Source organism: Leucopleurus acutus (assembly GCF_964270905.1).
Source record: "Leucopleurus acutus genome assembly, chromosome: 17".
In the NCBI taxonomy this organism is placed as follows: Eukaryota; Metazoa; Chordata; class Mammalia; order Artiodactyla; family Delphinidae; genus Leucopleurus; species Leucopleurus acutus.
In genome coordinates, this window is record NC_139159.1 from 50,837,324 (window position 1) to 50,856,500 (window position 19,177).

The 19,177-nt window shown below is 33.4% G+C and overlaps 1 protein-coding gene across 34 annotated transcripts in view; it reads left to right on the forward strand.

Annotated features, from left to right (window-relative positions):
* Positions 1 to 19,177, forward strand: part of RIMS2 (regulating synaptic membrane exocytosis 2) — a gene marked incomplete at its 5' end in the record, with an annotated part of 584,629 nt that overhangs the window by 338,602 nt on the left and 226,850 nt on the right. For 33 of the 34 annotated variants that reach the window (XM_082858710.1, XM_082858742.1, XM_082858715.1 and 30 more), the window contains one exon: positions 14,731 to 14,799. In XM_082858710.1, the coding sequence (XP_082714836.1) occupies positions 14,731 to 14,799 (69 nt within the window). Of the gene's footprint in view, positions 1 to 14,697; positions 14,800 to 19,177 lie in introns of all 34 variants that reach the window. The other variant, XM_082858721.1, reaches the window with a different exon arrangement.

Below are 19,177 nucleotides of genomic sequence, written 5' to 3' on the forward strand. Positions count from 1 at the left end.
TCACAATGTGGGGTGATGGGTTACTACATGAAGTTTACTAGTATAATTCATTTTCTGCTAATTCTTATAGTTTAGGTTTATAGGCTATTATTGCTAGCTACTATTGCCCTTTCTTATAGGATTGGCCTCTTCTCTATTTACTCCAGTTGTTATTGGAATAAGGAGTAGGTTTGATGACTCTCATTATCTGAAACTCTTAAATCTACCGATAATTTTCATTATTTTTTTCTGCCCTAGCTAAGAATACTGTACGTGAGGAACAACAAAAATAGAGTACTTTCTAGTTAGTTGTATAAATCATGGATTTTCGTGCAATTAGTTTAGTTTAATCAATTTTGCAGATTTTAATATTTTCCATCCTCACAATGGCTCTTCTGTTACTTAATCATTAATAATGTTAAATTTACCCCTGGGTAATATAATAGCTCCATGTTGTACTCTGTGAGTCTTGCCACTATCAACTAACCTCTAATAAAATTAATTTTCAATATTTGAATATATGACTGAATTTGGTGCTTTACGCCTAAAATGTTGTCATAATTTATTAGCAATATGTAGGTGTAAAGATAGATAAAAATGATATGCTAAAAGAAGATTAGGAAATAACACTCAGGAATAGTCAGAAAGTTAAAGACAGTACCATTGGCTAAGTATTGATATATATTGCTCATCAATGACAAGTTCAAGTTAGGGTATTAATAAGTAACTACATGAATTATTGTAAAATTTTATTGATGACAAGAACCTCCTTTAGGGTTTTTCTCCATGGAAAGGTCTATATGAAATTTATTTACAAGTATGTTGAAACTGTCAAAGATCATATATAGAACATATATGTATGAACAGTTAACCATCAAAAATGTATAGTAACCCCTTATTTATTCCCTACATTCACATCATGTTTTGGTAATTCAATCTCTGAGGCTTATGAGTAACATTCTGAGTCTATGAACTTATTAAATGTACATGGACATTTACTGTTATTCAGAATAAATAAATGGTAATGTTGTTGGTGTTGGGATTCTGTTCTTCCCATGACGATTTCCTATTTTAAATTTGTAGATTCAAATGATTCAAAGCAATACTTCATTAAACAGATATTAGTAACTTATTTACTAACATATAAGGAAATATATAAAAACCATTCTAAAAATAATTGTTTCATATTTTGTAGTTAGTTTAAATATTCTGAAAAAAATCTTTTCTAGACGGAGTCCAGACAACTTTGATTATAAACTTTAAATGATTTCCCAAATAAAGATATTGGTAAAAGTATTTGAAATAGATGACCTCTTATACCAGTATTCCTGCATGTGGAAAAATAAGAAGGTTGTATGTATTAAAAAATCTAGTAATGATCACATGCTCATTGTTCAAAACTTTGAAAGAAATTAGGCTATGAGAAATCAAAATTTTGATGATGAGGAATTAACATTTCCTCCAACAATTTTTCTTCAGGCTGCTCTTGCCCACTCCCTTCACAGACATTGTTGTTTTGACATTACCAAAGGATGGGAAGAGCAGTGCATATTTCAAAGAGTGATTGATTAAGCATTTTTGAAAATGTATGCAAGACTAAAGCTATGAGTTCAAATAATTAAAATGTATCAATAGAGAAGTGAGGTTGGCAAAATATCTCACATATTCACATAATTTTATTTTTGATTCATTGATGAGAAACTTTATTCATTACTTTCCTGAAACTTAAAAAGATTGTTCTGAAAAGTGTATTTTGATATTTACATTTTTATTGTTGTATTCTTTACTGTTATTCAGTTAAAGTTGTATAGTATCTTTTTTTTTTATTGGAGTATAATTGCTTTACAATGGTGTGTTAGTTTCTGCTTTATAACAAAGTGAATCAGTTATACATATACATATGTTCCCATATCTCTTCCCTCTTGCATCTCCCTCCTAGCCTCCCTATCCCACCCCTCTAGGTGGTCACAAAGCACCGAGCTGATCTCCCTGTGCTATGCAGCTGCTTCCCACTAGCTATCTACCTTACATTTGGTAGTGTATATATGTCCATACCTCTCTCTCACTTTGTCACAGCTTACCCTTCCCCCTCCCCATATCCTCAAGTCCATTCTCTAGTAGGTCTGTGTCTTTATTCCCATCTTACCCCTAGGTTCTTAATGACATTTTTTTTCTTAGATTCCATATATATGTGTTAGCATACAGTATTTGTTTTTCTCTTTCTGACTTACTTCAGTCTGTATGACAGACTCTAGGTCTATCCACCTCATTACAAATAGCTCAATTTCATTTCTTTTTATGGCTGAGTAATATTCCATTGTATATATGTGCCACATCTTCTTTATCCATTCATCCAATGATGGACACTTAGGTTGTTTCCATCTCTGGGCTATTGTAAATAGAGCTGCAATGAACATTTTGGTACATGACTCTTTTTGAATTACGGTTTTCTCAGGGTATAGTGTATAGTGTCTTAAGGCAAAAATCTTCCTTTATAAATATGTTTATTCCTTGATATTTTTTATTAACTATTTTTATTAATTAAGTTTTACATTATTTTATCTGTTTTTTTTATTTTATTTTATCTGTTTTTGAAATGTAGTTTATCACTTCAACATGTAAGCAATAAGAAAAAATAATTGTAAAAAATTTTTTACTGAGTCTTTAAAATGTGTGTGTTATCATTTCAACAAGGAAACAATGTAAACAACATTCATTACTTTTACATTCTTCTTTCTTACTAAGTCTTTAAACTGCAACCTGTTTTCATTTCAACAAGGAAAATGCAATCTGTTTTCACTTCAACAAGGAAACACTATACACAAAATACTAATTATTTTTTCCATTCTTTTCTGTTATCAGATCGTTGACATTTTCTATGTTACCATTTCAACATATAAACAGTAGGAACAACCTATTAATTAACTTTATTTTCTCTCAATTAGTCTTTGGAATGCAATGTTTTTTCATGTTGACATGTAAACATATAAACACGTAATTATTATAACATTTTCTTACTAAGTCTTTGAAATACAATGCTATCATTTTAACACGTAAGGATATAAAGAATTTAATGTACATTCTTTTATCTTTACTGTCTTTGTTATGCAGTATGTTATCATTTCAACATGTAAACAATACATGTAAATTATCAATTAGTTATTCTACATCCTTTGTTTCTTACTAACTCTTGGATACACAGTATGCATTCAACACCTAGTGTACATCACATTTGAGAGTAGCCAAATTTCTAGAGTTCAGAAGCCACATATGGTTAGTGTGCACCATACTGAGCAGTGCAACTCTAGTAGAAGGGCGGAGGGAGCAAATACATATGAAACAATGAGTACCATGAAGGAAATATACATGGTACCTTAAGCAAAAGCAGCAGCAGAATAAATCTACTTAAATGGGGAAGTAAGAGAAAACCTATCTGAGGAGGTAATGTTTAAGCCATGACCTGAGGCCTGAGCAGCTACTCAACAGCATAAAAAGGCCAATATCATTTGAGCAGACTATGTAAGGGGAAAAAGTGAAAAAAATACTGTGTTATGGGGGAATAAATAATTTCCCAAGTCTTCCAAGAAAGAGTAGAGAAACTGATAAATCATAGGAATGTCTACACTCTGAGTGAGATCAGGGACTTTATCTTTCTTAGCACCTGGAAAAGTACCTAAATCATAACAGATACTTGGTGAATGTGTGTGGAATAAGGAATAACTGAGCCAGGGGTCTGAGACCTGGGAAATCAGGCAGCAATATGCTGATGAAGATACCAGTAGGTAGTGGGCATAGTTTGTTTCCTTTTAGTTGCATACGGTTTCTCATAAACCACCTGAGGTAATCAGAAACACAAGAAGTTTGCAGGTCCCTAGAGGGTAAAATTATTCAACAGCTACCACCTCTAGGAAGAGTTTCAATTGATCTGACTTGTGTCAAGTGCCCATAAATGGATAAGTGAACCAATCAGTGTGGATAAGGAAATGATGTACCATGACTGGGTCAGCTTACGTCACATACCCAACACTGTGGTTAGTAACCAGAAGATGTAGAGGGCAGTGGGCAAGAGATCCAGCGGACCTTTCAAACTCCTCTATTTCCTTTTTAAAGTTCCTCTTTTATAGAGATCAGTTTACATATCCAGTGTTCCTAACCCCAGTTTCCTAGAACAGTAGAACTTTACATATGTGTCTCTACAAACTTGGGTTTCAGGCAAAAAAAAAAGTGAACGCTTTCATGGCCACACATCAGTGTTGAAAGACCTCCCTGTACTGTGGAAATCACTCTGAACGAGTGGCCCATTTCATGTCGTTCCGCTGTGCCCCGTGCAGCATCGCCTCCAGCTGAGCCTGAACTTCAGCAAGTTTCTGTCGGTTCAAACTGTCATTCCATTCCTTGTAGCAATGGACAGGGACAGGATAAATCACATACTTCAGCTTCATCAAGGATGTCAAGTGCTGCAGAAGGCTCTTGAGCACAGGCATCGTAATGAGATTGAAGGCAAAGCTAAGGACACGGAGGTGGGTACAGTGGCTCAGGGCTGGGAGGACGACAGAGAGAGTAGAATCAGTTATCATACAATTGTTTATCTCCAGATGTTGCAGGGTGCTTGAGACCTTCTCCAGCAGAGTCTGGAAGGGCTCATAAACTTCTGAGAAGATCTGGTTGTTACTGAGACTCAATACCCTGAGGTGGGTGGCCTGAGAGCTCTGGGACAGGACAGTGACATCTCTGTTAGAAAGGCGACAGTAAGGTAGATACAGTGAATCCAACTGAGGTGGTGCAACTCATTGCCTTTAGTTTCGTCTTATGCCCACCGGAGAAGGCAGCGTTGAACAATGGAACAAAGAGGTCTCTTGGGATTTCGTCCAGGGCATGGATAGCTGCAGGCTCATTATTCAGCAGACTCTATGTAGCAAGCTCAAGGAGGGTGACTGTGGTCTTTTGGTCCATCTTCAAAAACCTGATTGGAACAAGAGCTGGAAAAAACTTGAGCTGTCCAAGACCCCAGCAGTAGGAGCAGGTTCCTCCCTCTCCGGAGCTCGCAGCGGACAAGCCTCAGTGTTGCCGGCACTGGCTCCTTGATATCTTATTAACAATTCTCATCACAATTTGAACCATAACGATCCAATCAGAGTTTTCTTTAATTTGATCCTTCATTTTTTTTCTCTCATATTAACCAGATTCATCTCTTTGACATCTCAAATATTAATTCTTTACTTGGAGAAGTATAATATATCACCCCTTTCACTTTTTAAAATAGAAAACATTGTATCTACTATACTTTTATTCACCCTCATGACCACTAGTCTTCAAAGAAAAGTGAATGGAAACAAATCATTGAGATTAAACTAAAATGATACTATTGAAAGGTGTAAGATAAAAGAGACATGATTTCATAATTAAGGTTTCTCAGGATTTCAACTATTTTGGGGGATTTGGGGCCAATATTTCTTTCAGTTCCTCTACCCAGTTGTCTCACCTCTATCCTTCTTGGACGGCAGTTACATGTATAAAGACCTATTGACATTTTTCCACAGGTTATTGAGTCTGTGTTGTTTTTTATTTTAATCATTTTTTCTCTGTTCCTCAGTTTTGATATTTTTATTTACTTGTCTTCAAGTTGACAGTTTCTTCTACAGTGTCCAATTTTCTGCTAAAACCATACTATGAGTTGTCTTATTAAATATACTGTGTTTTTCATTTCAAGCTTTATATTTGGTGTTCTTAGAAGTTTCTGTATCCTTCCTGAAATTCCCCTTGTTCTATTGTATGTGTGTATGTGTATACAAACAAATATGTGTAGGTATATGTAGATATATTAAAGAATTTATAGGATTAGATTATATCTACGCATATGTTGATATAAATATATATGTGTATAAATATAATACAATAATAATATATATTTCTATCCATATATATAATCCTGTAAATTCTTTAATATATCTATAGTTTATTTTAAAGCCTGCTAATTCCAACATCTTAGTCTTCTGTGGGCTTACTAAAATTTCTCTTTTTTCCTTTGATTAGGGGGTCACATTCTGTATGTTTTATATATCTACTAATGTTTTTGTGTACTGGACATTGTGTTCAATACATTTTAGAGACTCTGGATTTTGAAGAATTACTGCATGTCATTTTAGCAGACATGCTAAACCAATGAAAGATGTGTTAAGTTTTTATTTTCATTCTATTTTCATTCTTTGCATAGTTCTAAGGTATAGTCCTTAGTCTAGTTTGTGGTTCTTATGTCTAGTTTTGAACTGTAGGCAAAAGTTCAAGATATTGGCCAAAACCTATAATTAATGGGATTTAATCTCTAACCTCTGTATCCTGTACATTAGGAATTTGCTGAAATTTTCTTGCAGCTCTTTTAGTCTTTCAGCTGTGGCTTTCTGCTGAGTTTCTTCTTGTTTTTCTCTCTGCAATTTGTAATTTAGGTAAGGATTTTTGGGACCACTGAGTGTAAATTTTGGGTCTCCTCCTTATCTGGCTCACCCTTTCCAGGATTTCCCCTACAATTCTGTCTGCTCTCACAACTCTGAATTCTGACCTTTGGCTTAGCCTTGTAAGACTGAGGTTTTTTCCTGAGCAGTAATTCCTCTGCAGTGAACCAAATTGGGAAGGCCCTTAGGGGAAAACTGGTTAAATAGGTGCTTTTCTTATTTCAAAGGTCATATTACCAATTTCTGCCTGAATTTATTTGTTCTCTGGTGTCTTTAAACAGTTTTTTTATTAAAATATTTTTCCAGAATTTAGAATTATTACTGGCAGGAGAGTTAGTTCGATATAAGCTATTCTATCATTCTCAGAGGCAGAACTCTACATTTTTAAGTAAACTTTTTACAGAAGTATAGAATTCATATAGAAACATGTATAAATAGTAAATATTCTCATGGATAAATTTTGACCAAGTAACCATACCATGTAACTAGCACCCACATCAAGAAATAAAACATCACCAGCATCCTTCCAGCCTCTCTCTTGCTCTCTTCCACTAATTATTCCCCCGTCAAGATAACAAATACCATAGAATATTTTCACTTATTTTTAACTTCATATAAATGGAATACGCACACATATATGAATTTTGTAGAAATGAGATTACACAATATATTTCTTTTACATGTGACTTTTTTCTTACCACTGTTTTGTAAGATTTATCAGTATTGTTGCATATAATTGAAATTTATTTTCATTGCCATATACAGTTTCTTTCTATAAATATACACCAATATATCCTATTTTTAGGTTGGTTATGAAAGCTATTTGTCTAAGTAATTTCTTATGAATTGATCAGAGGTAATAACTATACAAAGGGGTTGCTTATCTTGGCTTTAAAGTCTGATTTAAAGTCTGATTTTTTTGAATTAAATTATTTAATTAATTTTTAAAAATCTACAGTTGATTGATAGTTTGCTTTCAGATTTTGGCCAGTCCTAAAAGTGCTTATGTTAACATTCTTATACATGCATTTTGGTAATCATATGTGTTCATTTTTGCTATGGATATACCTAGTAATAGAATAGATAGGTAATAGGCCATACATATATTCAATTACAGTAGATATTGTCAAAGTTTTCCCAAACTGTCCAGATTTATACTTCCTACAGCAGTGAATGAGGGTTTGAGTTTCCTTATATCTTACTTTATATTTGGTATTTTTAGTTGTTTTCACCCACCCATTCAGGTGGGTGTGCATTATTACCTCATTGTGGCTTTAATTTACATTTCTCTAATAACCTTTTCTTAGGTTAACTGGCCATTTAGATATCCCCCTTTATGAAGAGCCTAGTCAAATGTCTTGCCCATTTTTCTTTGGGGTTCTTTATTTTTTTATTGATTTATGAGTGTTTTCTAAAGTATAGATTTGAATTAGTTATAGGATATATGTATTGAAAATGTATTCTACTCTATGGCTGGCCTTTCCACTCTTTAATGGGATCTTTTGGTCGATAAAAGTTTTAAATGTTTTTCTGGCCTCATAAAGTGTTTGGAAGTGTATCCTCATTTTCTGTTGTTTGACAGAATATGTACATTATTGGTATTTTTTTTTCTGTACGTGGTTAGAAGTATTCACCATGTATGTTTCCAGGGTTGGCAGTTTCTCTGTGTGTAGGTGTTGAATTCCAGTTCCAATTCCAATTTCTCTACTAGATTTAGAACTATTCAAAATTTTATGTTTTCTTGTGTTAGCTTTGTTAAGTTGGATTTTTCTTAGAATTTGAATATTTCTCCAATTTTTAAAAAATTTATTTGCACTAAATTGTTCATAATAGCATCTTATTATCCATTTAATGTCTGTTGAATGTGTAGTCATGTCCTCTTTTCCCTTATATGGTAATTTGTTCCTTTTCCTTTTTTTGTTCTTGGTCAGACTTGCTGATGAGCTATCGATTTTACTAGTCTTTCAAACAGTGAACTTTTTGTTTTGTTTACTTCTAGGCTGTATGTTTGTTTTCTTTTCCATTAAATTTTCTTCTTATTCTTGTTATTTCTTTCCTTTCTTTAAGTTTAATTTGTTTGTTTCTCCTCATTTCAGAAGGATACATAGATAATTTTTAATGTGGTGTGATAATGTTATTGTACTTTAATTTACCTGTGGACTATTTAGGAGTGTATTATTAAATTTCCAAACTCTAGGGATTCTTAAAATATCGATATTGAGCATAATTGCCCTCTTATCAGAGTACATACTTTAAATAATTGGAATCTATAAAATTAGTTGTTTGCTTTATGGTGCTACATGTAATCAATTTTGGTAAGTGTTCTTGAAAAGAATGTTTATTTTGTCACTGTGTGGTTCATGTTCAACATATATCAAGTTTATCAGGTTTATTAACTTTGTTTTTCAAATTTTCTGGGTTGTTTTTTCTGATTTTTCATCTGATTACTCCATCAGTTATTGAGAGAAGTATGTTAAAATCTCCATGTGTGATTGTGGACTTTTCTCCTTGTAAATTTGTCACTGTTTGCTTTATATATTTTGAAGTTATGTTACTAGGTACATACATACAAATCCAGAATTGTTATATATTTTTCCTAATAGACTGATAATTTTGTCATTACATAGTGTCTCTCTATCTAGGAATACTTCTTCCTTAAGACCTGCTTTGTTTGATGTTTGCTGCAGCTGCTTTTTTGTTGTTGCTGTTACTTGTTTTTGTATGGTATATCTTTTTCAATCCTTTTATCTTCCACCTCTTTGTGTCCTTATATTTAAGATTTGTCTATTGAAAACAATGTAGAGTTTCTCTTCTTAAATCCATTCTGATAAGATTTATCTTTTATTGGGATAATTTTACATTTACATTTAATGTAATTTCTTATAAATTTTGCTTAATATTTTACACATCATTTATTTTTGGTTTGTCTTTTTTTCTCCTTTCTTGCTTTCTTTTGAAATCTACATTATTTTAATGACATCAACAAATATTTAGTTGCCTGTTATGTTTATTGTGCTTGATATTGTGATTGGTCCAAAGATTCATTATACTTAGGTAGCAAGCAAAACCCTTATTTACAAACATGTATATGAAATACAATTTTAAAAAAATTATATTTAATCTGACTCTTAGGTACCCATTTTCCTAGTCAAATATCTGTCTTATTCCTTCTCCTTACCTATTCCCAACACTCAACAGAGGTTCTAGAAAACCTCTAAAAAAACCCTAGGCTTAGAAAACTCTAAAAAAAGACAACGTTCAGGAAAGACCCACTAATTTTTATTCCTTATTGAGCTTCACTGATATGTCCCAGTGTGCAATGGTTACTTGAAGCCAGGTCTACCCATGGCAATTTTTACTAATGCTGGTTGCTGTGGTACTTAGCATCCCGCCTTCCCAGATGCATCATGTAGCTACTATCCTGGAATCCTAAAGTATCACTGGACTCTGGAGAGGTCCTAGAACCTGGATTCCTATTATTTACAAGGCTCTTTAACCATTATCTTCTTACAGATTCTGCCAAGTCTTGTCCTTTAGCAGGGTAAAGAATAAGTAGAATTTCAGTAAATAGAGGTGAGAGAAGTAAACAGTAAGTTTGGAAGGGTAAAGACAAATGTCTATCTTGCTTATAAATGAAGATTCATGTATTTTGGAATTGGAGGATATCAAATGTAGTAGATATTAGGGAAAGCAGCAAACTGCAATGAAAAAAATTAGGGGGAAATGGCTTTCCTGTATTTGTCTATTTATTATTAAAATGTCTGCAATAAAAATGTAAGCTTTAATTAATATCTTGAAATATTTTAACAACTAACCTATTTCCTTACTTGAAAACTTTTTATATATTGTGATTTTTAAAATAGTGAACAGAAATTTTAATTTTAGAAAGATGAAAGAACTATATCCTTGACAGAAAACACTCATATTCACTCTCTAAGGTCATTTTAAAATATTAGGTACTTTACAATATTTGTGGAGAAAGAGCTACAGTTTGAAAACGTTAATGTCTTTAATTCTATATTGATTATAGTGATGCCCTTTTTACAGTTTTAATAGTATAATCCTTTGATTTGTTTTTTGTAGATGCCCTTTATCAGTTTGAGGAAGTTTCCTTCTCAGTAGTTTGCTGATACATTTTATCATGAATGGGGGTTAAACTTTTTCACATGATTTTTTTACATCTATTAAAATAATTTTAAACTTGCATGTATAAACGAAATAACTTCAATAAGCATTAAATTAGAACTAGAGAGAAAAATCAACAAATGTACCACCATTAAAGAAGAGTCTAAAACAAATTTCTAGTTAAGGATTATGGAGCCCAAAATTTAATCCTTTAAGTGAATTACAAAATAAACCTGTAGTGGGCTTCCCTGGTGGCGCAGTGCTTGAGAGTACGCTTGCCGATGCAGGGGACACGGCTTTGTGCCCCGGTCCGGGAGGATCCCACATGCCGCGGAGCGGCTAGGCCCGTGAGCCATGGCCGCTGAGCCTGCGCGTCCGGAGTCTGTGCTCCGCAACGGGAGAGGCCACAACAGTGAGAGGTCCGCGTACCAAAAAAAAAAAAAACCAGAAAAAAACCTGTAGTAAAGAAATAAAAAGAAGGTACGGTTAGTATTCAAATGGATGTATAATTGATATATCAGAAAATAGATTATAAAATAAAATTTAAACATTGTAGCAAGCACTTTGAAAACTTACACAAAGTGAACAAATTCCTGTAAAATATATAATTTACTAAACCTTGAATTAATAGGTCATTCTACATCTACCAAAAAGTGGAATTAGCAATTTAAAATATACCCACAGGGCTTCCCTGGTGGCGCAGTGGTTGGGAGTCCGCCTGCCGATGCAGGGGACACGGGTTCGAGCCCCGGTCTGGGAAGATCCTGCATGCCGCGGAGCGGCTGGGCCCGTGAGCCATGGCCACTGGGCCTGCGCATCCGGAGCCTGTGCTCCGCAGCGGGAGAGGCCACAACAGTGAGAGGCCCGCGTACCACACACAAAAAAATAATAATAAAATAAAATATATCCACAAAGGAAACACCAGACCATGGTAATTTTATAGATTAATTCTCTCAAAATTTCAAAGAACAGATTTTTTTTTTAATCTACACAAATTCTCCCAGAGAATAAAAAAGGACTAATTCTCAATATTTAGTTGGGCTAGTGTAACCTTGCTTCTAAACCAAAAGGTTAGTACAGGAAGGAAACAGGCCAGAATGAATTGTAAATAAAAATTGAAAATCCTTTATGAAATATCACTGAACTTATAAGAGACTTTCCTCAATGTTACAGAATGTAAAATCAGCAGATATCACTTTAAATGGATAAATATTAGAAAAATTCTATTTAAAATCAGAATTTAGAAAGAACTGTAAACTTTCTCTGGTTCTTTCCAGTATTATGCTTACTAGCATAGAAAGACAGGAAAAAGAAAGAAAAAAGACATTAGGACTGGGAAGTAAATTGTCTCCATAGAAAAATTCCAATTAAACAATAATAAATTTATTAGAAGTAAAGAAAAAAAGAGACTTTAACAAGATGGTTGATTAACATTATTTTACAATAAAATTGCATTTCTGTTTATGAGCAATTAGGTTAGAAAACATAATTTTAACAGTATTTCTAATAGCAATAGAAATGATAAGATACAAAGGATAAATCCAACAAATGTGGAAAATTTGAGTGACCGAAGTTAAAAATTTCATAGAGAGATCTTAAAGAAAACTTAAATGAAGAGAATGCCATGTTCATGGCTAGTAAAACAATGCTGTAAAATATGCCATTTCCCACTGAATTGATGTATAGATTCAATGCATTTCAAATCAAAGTCCCTATAGGATGTTTTTGTGCAGTTTGATAACCTGAATCTAAAATTTAAATGGAAGAGCAAAGGAGAAATATCAAATATATGAATAATTAGGTAAACGATTTGCTTTTCAATATATAACATTGTAATAACAAAGACAGTGAGTTACTGTTTATAGATAGACAACCTGTACAAGGAAAAAGAAGTAGAGCACCAAACAGATCCTAGCAGATAGAATACATTTATTTATAGCAGAAGTGACATTGCAGATCATTGTGGAAAGATAGAATGATTAAATAAACAATGCTGAGATACGTGTTATCCATATAGAATGTTCAGTTGCATCCATATCTCATGCCGTACAGAAACTTAGTTCAAGATGGATAGGATATAAATGCACAGAGCAAAATTTTTAAACTTTCAGAAGAAAATAAGGGTATCTCTGTGCTTGTATAAAAGCTCAGGAAATTTCTTAAAGAAATTTTAAAATTTCTTCTCTTTAAAAGAGAAGATTGATCCATTCCGTGACATTAAACTTAATTACTTGATTTCATCAGAATGTGACAAGATCCACATAGAACATAACTGCAATATATTTAACCTCTATAGGATTAATATCAAAATAGGTCAAGACTTCCATCAGGAAAGTAATCAAGATTCTGAAAGGCAGTAGCATTTACAAACCACATATATACCTCACCTCCCACTCTCACCCGCACCCTCACACACAAGAGGGCTCATAAAGGCTGATAAAATGAACTTCATCTTTTGCTGGTGTCATTCTTATTTTACATTAAAGGCAGATCTGATCCTTGATCAATATGAAAAGCACGTAATCTTTATGCTCTGTACTGTACCTGGCACATTAAACTAATCATTGCTTTGTCCTTGATCATTTACAAGGTGAAATCTTGTTACAAGCGGAGCAATTCTTCTTAAGTCTCCTCAATAGCCTCATCTGTGTTATCCCTCCTTTCTCCCAAGTTCATTTAGAATGTATGTCCTAATTCTATAAATCCTTTTGTGAGCATTCTGTTGGGATGTTGTCAGATAATGTAGTTTCCATATTAACTGGTGCTATAAGAGCCTCAGATTCAATTGGGTCCAAAACTTTATGACATATGGATTTGGAAGGAAAATAGTAGTGAGTACATTCAGTGGGACGACATGACCAAAAATGATAGGTATTACCTAATCATTAAAAGGAGAAAAACAAGAACTGCAGTTCCTGGCAAAAAAGAAAGACCCCCTCTCCCAAGAAGGCAGGGATTACAACAAAATATAGAGAGAGTATTTCTAAGGGGAGGTTGCAAATGTTGGAGGGCATTCCTAGAACATTTTAATTATTGCTATTTTATGCAACATGAGCTTTCAGTGTTTTATAAACCTTACAGGAAAGTACTTATTTTCTGATAACAGAGTTTATTTAGTCTGTGTAATGAGTAATGAATTATGTAAGTAGACGGACAAAACAAGTTCTCTTTTGAATAGCAACACTGTCTTCATTTATCATTAAATATTTTCTGATACCAAAGAAGGGAAAAATGCTTTAAATAGAAGTTTCTCTTATGTAAGGTGTGCCTATTCCTGTAGGCACACCTCCATGTAGGTGTTTTCTCCATGTAGGAGAAAAGATAGATTAAAAAACAAATTATAACATGTTTATTTATATATGTGATATATGTCATCATTAAGTGTGAGGACAGTCTGCTTTAGCCATCAAAGCTCTACTTAATTCAATTTAATGTTACTTTTGCCATAGCATGCTTAACGTTTTAAAGTTTTGTTATAGATTTGTGTTGTAAGGAAAACAGACACAGGGCTCTTGAATTATAGTAATTATTATTGTTCTGTCTTATGTTGTTTCTTAGAAAACATAACACAGTTCACAATGTGTAAGTCAGTTTGTGGATGACTTATTTCTCGTATTTTTCTCAAAGCAACAGAAAACAACTAAAGTAATAGTAAGGGAAGAACATTTAAGATGTCTTAAATTATGCTTCCTCTCCATGAGTGTGAAAAGTAAAGATTAAAGAATTGGGTATATTTAATTCATTAGTCATGCATATTAGAAGAAGACACATGAATGTCTTTGAATATAACATTGTTTGTATTTTGAAGTTTACTAGATTTAAATGCCTTTGTCTAAAAGCATCTAAAACTGACCTGATTGAGCTATTTTTGACTCGGCTTTTTGTCCAATAGATTTTATCAATCAGCATCAAATCACTAACATGTATTATTTAATATTATTTCAGGCTTTAATCCTTTTAGGAACTTTACCTTATACATTTCAAAAATAATACCCTCACATAATGAAATATATGTAAAAACAGGTGTTTGTAAGGTCAAAATGACTTTTCTTCTCTCTCTCTTTTTTTTATTCTCAAGTATTCCATTCAAAATCCTTTCATTTGTTTTTCAGGTTGGTGAGGGGTTTTTTCCTTAAATGATCAGCAATTTTAATTATTGCTATTGTTTGCTTCATAGGGTCTAAGAGAATAAGTGATAGTGAAGTCTCTGACTATGACTGCGATGATGGAATTGGTGTAGTATCAGGTAAGAATTTCAGAATTATTTTATAGTGATAATAAGGAAGTGTGACTCATCATTATTTACCAGTAAATATGTAAATAGATAGATAAATGTAATGAGGTACAAAGGACTTGCCTCTTTATGCCCCCTCCCCCGAAACAGCCTATGGCAATTTAAACTGAATAATTCTAGTTGCTGGAATACCTGTACCAGTTCTTAGATTGAATATTCTATTGAAAGATGTCTCATAAGTAATACCAATTTTCTATTTTTAAACTACTAAGTAATAAGGATTTCACTATAAATTTGAGAAGTTATATAACTGAAACTTCTTTATACTTCACTAACTGTGAAAAAAATCTTTCTAACATCACTAACATACCCAAGTATGTCAAATATTTGAATCCACTTTTTGAAATTTTTTTCATTGTTGTTATGTGGATTAGTATCAGGTGCAGCTACATTTTGAAATTATGGTATTGTGGTTTAAAATATTGCCTCATTTATGGTTAGAAATTTATCTGATGATTTAATATTTTAGGTAAGTAGCTATTTTTTAATAAATTCTGGCAAAATTTTTATATATATTATACTCAAAATATTATAAAAATGTTTGATTCTCTTCTTCTTGAAGGTTAATTAGCTCAGCAAATTTCATAAGCATAACTAATTTTATCATGAACAAAATATGTTTTATTGTATGTAAGACGTGCTGCAGTTGCATCAGTGACTGATAGTTTTTGTTGGACAGTTTTTGATAGAATATGAGTCAGTTTGCATGCTACCAGTGTACTACTTTTAAAAAACCCAATGAATATCTTTTAGTCTTTATTTTTTGCACTAAGGGTTAACAATATATTAATTCACTAAGACTGCAAAAATATTTTTCGTGTTTTATGGTTTGTGAATTAAACCTTAAAAAGTCATATTTCTCATGATCTCTTGCTTGGAGATCGTTAGCAGTTTTTTCCTGCTTGTGTTCTAGTCCTTTAATTGACTTTTCAACTTCTTCTCTTTATTAAATATCTAGCCACATCAGATTTTTTCCACCCAAAATATTTTCCTTCAGGTCATTAAAGCTCTTTATCTTGATGCCATTTTTGGCATATCTCAATTCTTTTATTTTCTACTTCCAGGATGACAAAAAAATGATCATGTTATTATGTTTCCATTCTGTTAAAGGAACTGTATCTTTTGAAAAAAAACTTTTCAGGAATCATTCATTATTTTGGTTAATATACTCTTTGGAAAAATTTTTGTTGTTACAGAATAGTATTTCACAAACCTACACAATTCAAAGTGTTTACCCTGGGTTCATTACTTTTTGCTACCATGAAACATCATGGTTTCTTGTCTCAATGTTGTTATTAATTTTTTTTACTATATAGTGAATCATTTAATAATCCATTGAGGAAAAAAGACTGCTGTAATATCCTATATGTTGTTATTTTGAAATCCAGTGTAATTTTTGAGACATGGTTTTTTCATCATATACCATATTTTAATAATGCATTTGAAAGATAACATTTCAGAAACTACAGTACCATAGTCCTGATTTTGATGTTTATAAAAAGGATATGGAGATAACTTCAAATGCTTGGAATATATCAGAATTTACATATTTACTTCAAATGGTATTCAGAGTGCTTTCTAATATTGTTTATTTCTTAAAGAAATAACTATAGAGTATAGAAATTAGAAACTTTTTGTCAAGGTAATCATTTTATTTATTTATTTATTTTATTTTATTTTATTTTATTTATTTATTTATTTTTAACATCTTTATTGGAGTATAATTGCTTTACAATGGTATGTTAGTTTCAGCTTCACAACAAAATGAATCAGTTATATATATACATATATTCCCATATCTCTTCCCGCTTGCGTCTCCCTCCCTCCCACCCTCCCTATCCCACCCCTCCAGGCGGTCACAAAGCACCGAGCTGATCTCCCTGTGCTATGCGGCTGCTTCCCACTAGCTATCTACCTTACGTTTGGTAGTGTATATATGTCCATGCCTCTTTATCGCTTTGTCACCGTTTACCCTTCCCCCTCCCCATAGCCTCAAGTCCATTCTCTAGTAAGTCTGTGTCTTTATTCCTGTTTCACCCCTAGGTTTTTCATGACATTTTTTTTTTTTAAATTCCATATATATGTGTTAGCATACGGTATTTGTCTCTCTCTTTCTGACTTACTTCAGTCTGTATGACAGACTGTAGGTCTATCCACCTCATTACAAATAGCTCAATTTCGTCTCTTTTTATGGCTGAGTAATATTCCATTGTATATATGTGCCACATCTTCTTTATCCATTCATCCGATGATGGACACTTAGGTTGTTTCCATCTCTGGGCTATTGTAAATAGAGCTGCAATGAACATTTTGGTACATGACTCTTTTTGAAATATGGTTTTCTCAGGGTATATGCCCAGTAGTGGGATTGCTGGGTCATATGGTAGTTCTATTTGTAGCTTTTTAAGGAACCTCCATACTGTTCTCCACAGTGGCTGTATCAATTTACATTCCCACCAACAGTGTAAGAGGGTTCCCTTTTCTCCACACCCTCTCCAGCATTTATTGTTTCTAGATTTTTTGATGATGGCCATTCTGACTGGTGTAAGATGATATCTCATTGTAGTTTTGATTTGCATTTCTCTCATGATTAGTGATGTTGAGCATTCTTTCATGTGTTTGTTGGCACTCTGTATATCTTCTTTGGAGAAATGTCTATTTAGGTCTTCTGCCCATTTTTGGATTGGGTTGTTTGTTTTTTTGTTATTAAGCTGCATGAGCTGCTTATAAATTTTGGAGATCAATCCTTTGTCAGTTGCTTCATTTGCAAATATTTTCTCCCATTCTGAGGGTTGTCTTTTGGTCTTCTTTATGGTTTCCTTTGCTGTGCAAAAGCTTTTAAGTTTCATTAGGTCCCATTTGTTTACTCTTGTTTTTATTTCCATTTCTCTAGGAGGTGGGTCAAAAAGGACCTTGCTGTGATTTATGTCATAGAGTGTTCTGCCTATGTTTTCCTCTAAGAGTTTGATAGTTTCTGGCCTTACATTTAGGTCTTTAATCCATTTTGAGCTTATTTTTGTGTACGGTGTTAGGGAGTGATCTAATTTCATACTTTTACATGTAGCTGTCCAGTTTTCCCAGCACCACTTATTGAATAGGCTGTCCTTTCTCCACTGTACATTTCTGCCTCCTTTGTCAAAGATAAGGTGACCATATGTGCGTGGGTTTATCTCTGGGCTTTCTATCCTGTTCCATTGATCTATCTTTCTGTTTTTGTGCCAGTACCATACCGTCTTGATAACTGTAGCTTTGTAGTATAGTCTGAAGTCTGGGAGCCTGATTCCTCCAGTTCCTTCTTTCGTTCTCAAGATTGCTTTGGCTATTCGGGGTCTTTTGTGTTTCCATACAAATTGCAAAATTTTTTGTTCTAGTTCTGTGAAAAATGCCAGTGGTAGTTTGATAGGGATTGCATTGAATCTATAGATTTCTTTCGGTAGTAGAGTCATTTTCACAATGTTGATTCTTCCGATCCAAGAACATGGTATATCTCTCCATCTATTTGTATCATCTTTAATTTCTTTCATCAGTGTCTTATAATTTTCTGCATACAGATCTTTTGTCTCCTTAGGTAGGTTTATTCCTAGATATTTTATTCTTTTTGTTGCAATGGTAAATGGGAGTGTTTTCTTTTTTTTTTTTTTTTTTTTTTTTTAACATCTTTATTGGGGTATAATTGCTTTACAATGGTGTGTTAGTTTCTGCTTTATAACAAAGTGAATCAGTCATACATAAACATATGTTCCCATATGTCTTCCCTGTTGCGTCTCCCTCCCTCCCACCCTCCCTATCCCACCCCTCCAGGCTGTCACAAAGCACCGAGCCAATATCCCTGTGCCATGCGGCTGCTTCCCACTAGCTATCTACCTTACTACGTTTGTTAGTGTGTATATGCCCATGACTCTCTCTCGCCCTGTCACAGCTCACCCTTCCCCTCCCCATAACCTCAAGTCCGTTCTCTAGAAGGTCTGCGTCTTTATTCCTGCTTTACCCCTAGGTTCTTCATGACATTTTTTTCCTTAAATTCCATATATATGTGTTAGCATACGGTATTTGTCTTTTTCTTTCTGACTTACTTCACTCTGTATGACAGACTCTAGGTCTATCCACCTCATTACAAATAGCTCAATTTCGTTTCTTTTTATGGCTGAGTAATATTCCATTGTATATATGTGCCACATCTTCTTTATCCATTCATCCGATGACGGGCACTTAGGTTGTTTCCATCTCCGGGCTATTGTAAATAGAGCTGCAATGAACATTTTGGTACATGACTCTTTTTGAATTTTGGTTTTCTCAGGGTATATGCCCAGTAGTGGGATTGCTGGGTCAT